This window comes from Eucalyptus grandis, chromosome 10 (assembly GCF_016545825.1).
Source record: "Eucalyptus grandis isolate ANBG69807.140 chromosome 10, ASM1654582v1, whole genome shotgun sequence".
NCBI classification, from domain to species: Eukaryota; Viridiplantae; Streptophyta; class Magnoliopsida; order Myrtales; family Myrtaceae; genus Eucalyptus; species Eucalyptus grandis.
Genome location: NC_052621.1, coordinates 26,766,244 through 26,771,855, shown reverse-complemented (window position 1 = coordinate 26,771,855; position 5,612 = coordinate 26,766,244). Strand labels below are relative to the sequence as shown.

At 40.0% G+C, this 5,612-nt stretch overlaps 1 protein-coding gene across 1 annotated transcript; it reads left to right on the top strand.

The window, feature by feature from the left end:
* Positions 1 to 379: 379 nt before the first annotated feature.
* LOC104422513 (protein ALP1-like) lies at positions 380 to 4,954 on the top strand. The gene is made up of 3 exons (XM_010034858.3): positions 380 to 667; positions 815 to 959; positions 3,723 to 4,954. Exons 2-3 carry the CDS (start codon positions 818 to 820, stop codon positions 4,769 to 4,771), a joined length of 1,191 nt encoding a protein of 396 aa, XP_010033160.2. The 5' UTR covers positions 380 to 667; positions 815 to 817; the 3' UTR covers positions 4,772 to 4,954.
* Positions 4,955 to 5,612: the final 658 nt, after the last annotated feature.

Sequence of the window (5,612 nt, the reverse complement as noted above, 5' to 3'; positions counted from 1 at the left end):
AATCCCTCATTAACTATGCTTAACCGGTGCTGAAGAGGCACTCGTGTTGTTAACACGGTCATTTGCAAGAAATAAAGATATGTAAGTAGCGAAGTATGCTTTTCACAAAAAGAGAAAAAAAAAAAAAAAAGAGTATGCTTTTTAATACTTTTTTCAATTAATTAACTGAAGCGAGCTTGGAATTTGCTTTCCTCAGATTTGTCTTGTTGAGTATTTCACTTTTTTTTTCTCCCATCTCCCCTTCCATACGCAGTAGAAAAAAGTTTATAAGGCAAACAAAAAGCGATTCTTTTTCTGAAAGTCACCGTTAAAGATCGCTTTTTTAATTTTCAGGAAAGAAGCTCCTGCCGCATTGTCCTAAACAAATGCGAACCAACCTGTGCGTGCTTTGCTTAGATTGCTCCCGGTTGCCCCGATATATAAGAAAGCTCTCTCTCTCTCTCTCTCTATCTATCCCAGTCCTTGTTTCTTTTCTCCTCTCTGCAGTTCCGTTTTTTGGTTTTTCTTTTCCTTGTTGCCTCCCTCCCTCTACTCTTGCATGCTCGAAACACACGGGGCACGAAGCACTCGCGCCTCATTGATTACCATAGAAAAAAGTTCCCTCCCCTTGCATGATGCGCCTCGCTGTTAGTGCCCCCGTCGCCCCATGAAGTTTGTGCATTGAAAGGTAATGGATTCTGAGTCCCACCCGGTGTCGTGTGTGATGGGTATTCGTCGTGGCGTGACATGAGTCTCTCTTTTGTTTCGTCAATGATTATGATTTATCGGGAAGTCATTAAATTTCGAGTCTTGGGCTGAATTGGGTGTCTGTCAGATCATGGGTCCTGGCAGAAACCTGAGGAAGAAGAGGAAGAGAGAGAGTATGAAGAAGAGGAGTGAAGCGGATGTTTCTGCTTCTGGGTCTTCTCAGAAGGAGGAGTCTGCAGATTGGTTTGGCGAGTTCTGCAGAAGAAGCAATGGTATTCTCTATCTACTGTTATTGCTCCATCGCATGTGTCTTCTGGCTGTTTCTTTCTTTCTGATTTTTATTTTCTTTATTTTTGGTTATTGTTTGCTAAGACGATGCCTTTGGCTGTTTTAGTTTTCTTTGTCACGTTCGCTGTACATGATGATATCTTCATTCTGCTCTCGCAGAGATTTTGTAATGGGATTGACATGCTCCTTTTATGTGGAAATCAATTTAACGAATCGACTGTCATTGTATCCAACTCGGTCAATGCCACATTTCTTGATCTTGAAAAAATAAAACATAAAAAGATTTTTTTTTTTATTTAAAAAAAAAAAAAAACCTTTTTCTTCAGCAGACGTTTCTGCTTGACTATCTATCTATCTCTCTTTTGAACATTCACACGTGACTGAAAGTGAGATGCTTGATCTTTCAAATGCAAGGAAAAACCACTGATCAGGCTCTGCATTGAATTATATTGCAATCTGAGCCGTCCTTTTCTGCAATGCCATTGATTAAGTCTGAATTAACTTCTTTAAACAAGGGAAAAAGCCTGAAAAAATGTCAGATAATAAGATGACTCTGGAGAAATTTACATCATATTCATTCATACGGATGTCACTCTGCAAAAGAGAGGGAACGTAGGAGGTCTGTAGAAATGTGACAGTTCTGAGTTCATAAATTCAGTAGCAGCTTATTTAAGCATAATAAAGTCATATTACTATCTCGGTACCCTTTTCAGGTGAACTCTGGGGGAGTGTAAGGTAAAGTGAATAAGAGTATGATGTAAAGAGAAATTCTGCATTTCATTTGTAAAATCATTGGATTTTGTTGTGTTCTGGAGTCAACTGCAAGTCAAATAGTCGCTCAAGAAGAAGATCTCGGTTGTTATATCATATCTGTTGCTTAGAACTCCTTTCTTTTCCTGTTATAAACAAAGTAACTGTGTGAACTTCACAGAGCTGAACAAGTGCTCTACAATGGTCTTTAATGATACCTCCATCCGAGAATAATCTAATAGAAAATTTTCTGTTTTGGTCAGTAGTTTTTTGAGCACTAGTTCACTGTCAAATGAATAAAAGGTCTATAATTTCATGACAAAAAACAGAAAGAGAAACAGTGCACAGACTGTCCTATGGTTCTCGCCAATTAATGAATGTTGCACTCTCTGGGACATGCTGCTTCTTACTCTTTTTAGGATATCTGCTTTTAGATCCCTATGTTTGATGCCCAAATATATCAATTGAATTAGAATGTAGGGCTCTTCATCATCATGATTATTGCTCTTAAATCTGTCCTTTTTCATCCCATGCAAGTTCTCAAAATTTAATATAACTGGCCATTGGCCGGTTCAAGCAGAAATGTCATCCATCTATTTGTCTTTGATAACCAATACTTGTGGAAGCTATTTTTGCCATTGATCTAGAAAAAGAGCTGGCCAAACTCAACTTTTGTTCGAGTATGCATCAAGACATCCTGGAGATATCTTGCTTGAAGTTGTCAAAATGAATCATGGATTTGGTTTTGGGTGCTTTGCTTCGGCTCCACTTTCCGATTTCTATATATTAAGAATGGTGTTGCACATGTAGCCATCCTTGCATATGATGTAGATGTTTTTTAAACTTTCACCAAGATGCTACTATATCTTTTCCTAACTTACGATTCTGCATCCTCCATTGTGCTTGGTTCAGTAGTCAATTATTAGCTCTTCAATTTCAATATGCTGTGTACTATTTCTTAGCTCAAGTCTTGGTCTAGGCACTTAATATTTCCCAAGAACGCTCCCCATTCATTTTTGAAATCATTATTGATTAGGAAGTAACTCAGCAGGATGTTTTTCTTTAGCTTATTTGAATCACCTTCCTACTACAGTTAGGCTTACAGTTGTGCTAATTTCTGTCTTTAATATGCCTAAATGTTTCTCAGCAGAAAAAGAAGAAAACATAGCTTGAAGGTTCACAAACATTTCCTATTCTTTGTAAATTGATTGGGTAAAGGTTAAGGATAACCTAGGTTATATATGAATCCAGATGATGAAAAAGGATTTGATACCAGTTTTTCTTAAAAGATTTTGGCAGCAGCTCATGTTTTATTCTGGGATAAAGCATTCAAAAAGACATGATGATTTAGTCAAATGGTAGCATGGAGAGAAAATCGTAGTTCCGACAATTAAAAATTCATCAAAATCTCCATATTTTCTTGAATAGCGCCTGCTCCATTCCCTAAAGTATGTCGGGGGATGATAAAACAAGGGTTGTCATTGTTGTAATGAGATATGTGACCGTCTGATGTGTGAAGTATACAGAGTGGCATCATCAGCTTGAGGTGGTAATTTATAAATCAGGTTCCATCAAAAATGTCGATACTGTTATTTGGTCAGATCAAATCGATTAGAGCTTCTGGGGTGATACATACATCTCAAAACCACCCTCTTGAGTTCAGTGAGATTGATAGTCAATGAAAGCATTTCTTAGTTTCTGTCAGCATGTTTTGTAGCAAACAAAAGTATGCTGCTTGATCTCTGAATTTGGTGCACATATGTCTGGATTTGGTCTCATCTTCCTGACAGAAAATAAGGACCTCCCGTTTCCTTCTTTTCAGATACTTTTTTTCCATTGTATATATATAAAGAAACTTTCCTCTCGCTTCACGATCTTATCCTTGTATTTTGATGATGTTTGCTGCAGCAACAGTGAAACTAATGCTATTAGCAGAATAAAAGCCTGATGTGGTTTGACAGTTTCAACTTTATCTTTTTTAACCCAATTCTTTGCAGGTCATCTTCCTTCAAAGAATGGACTGGATGAGTTCAAATCCGTTTTTGGAATTTCCAAGAGAACCTTTGATTACATATGTTCACTTGTAAAGGAAGATATTACAGCCAAGCCGGCGAACTTAGTATTCAGAAATGGCAGGCCTTTATCTTTACATGACCAAGTAGCCATAGCTTTGAGAAGGCTGAGCTCTGGAGAGTCACTCATAACCGTAGGAGATTCATTTGGCCTGAACCACTCAACTGTGTCCCAAGCTACTTGGCGTTTTATTGAAGCCATGGAAGAGAGGGCAAGTCATCACCTACGTTGGCCCTCCACTACAACGGAAACAGCAAACACAAAAGCCAAGTTCGAGAAGATGTGCGGCTTGCCTAATTGCTGCGGTGCCATTGCTTTTACTCACATCTTGATGAACTTGTCCACATCGGACCCCAATAGTACCTTGTGGCTCGACCACGAGAAGCATTACAGTATGGTCTTGCAAGCAATAGTGGACCCAGATATGAGATTTCAAGACATAGTCACTGGATGGCCAGGGGGTAAAATGAACAGATGGTCAGTCTTTCAGAATTCAGGCTTCTATCAACTGTGCAACCAGGGACAGAGATTGAATGGGAACACATTCGAGCTTTTGGATGGATCAAAGGTGAGGGAATATGTTGTCGGGGGCTCAGGCTATCAGTTACTTCCTTATCTCATCACGCCATATGAAGGGAAAGAATTTTCTGAACCAAGATCCGAGTTCAACAGGCGGCTCATTGCAGCTGCAGGGGTGGCAGAGAGCGCACTCGCAAGGTTGAAGGACTCTTGGAGGATCATCCGTGGAGTCATGTGGAGACCCGACAGACACAGGTTGCCGAGGATTATTCTGGTTTGTTGCCTTCTTCACAATATCGTCATCGACAAGGAAGATGAAGTTCAGGACATGACGACAGTGTCTCACCATCGTGAGTCAGGATGGCCCCAGCAAACATGTGGAGTAGGCGACATTAAAGATGCATCTCTGAGAGATAGACTCTGTTTTCACCTGACTGGAGGCCCTCCACCTTAAATATTTTAGCTCAATCCATGAGGCCGATTCCCCCTAGTTCCAAGTTGCTGGTTGCCGGTTTTGATATTGTAAGTTCGAAGGATTGAAGCAGGATCACTTTTAAACTGACATTATGGAGATAAAATCAGATATATGCTTGATTGATCGCTGTTTTCATCTCTGGGAATGATTGTTTTTTTGTCAGTCCAAGAACTTGTACTGAAGTAAACCCAGTTGAACTACCGTACATTGTCCGAGAGGTGATGAGCTCACCGAGCACGAAGGGAGCATCCAGGGTCAAGAGGAGTCCTTCAAAGAAAAACGAAGGGAAGAATGTTGCTGCATATTTCATTAGAGCGCACCAGGTAAATGAGCTAACTAAATGTGCTTTGAGAGTGCCGGTTGGTACTCCAGCAAGAAATGTCATCCCAAGAGGTAGCTCTTGCCGTCGATTCTTTCTTCAATGCTGTTTGCTCTCTCGACTAGGACCATGATTTTTCACTGCTAGCAAAGTAAAACGGCTCCACATTCTTCGACAGTACATGCGAACGTGAAGCAAACGATGGTATTTGGAACTTGCCTTGTTGAATCCATAGCACCGACTTTTAACCATATCAAGCTGATATGCACGAAGAGAACTTTCAACCCACTTGCAACATGTCTGGATAAGCAATGCGTCCAAACACACTGCCTTGCATCTTCTTTCTCAGACCAACCAATATTACTACAAGGGATTGAACTTCATACAAGTTTCTGGACATATTCGCGCTATCAAATGGACATGTTTCGGTTCTTCGCTTTCCTTCCTCTTGAACTCTTCTGAGCACAAGCATCTTGCCCTTTATTTCTGCTGCTAAACGTC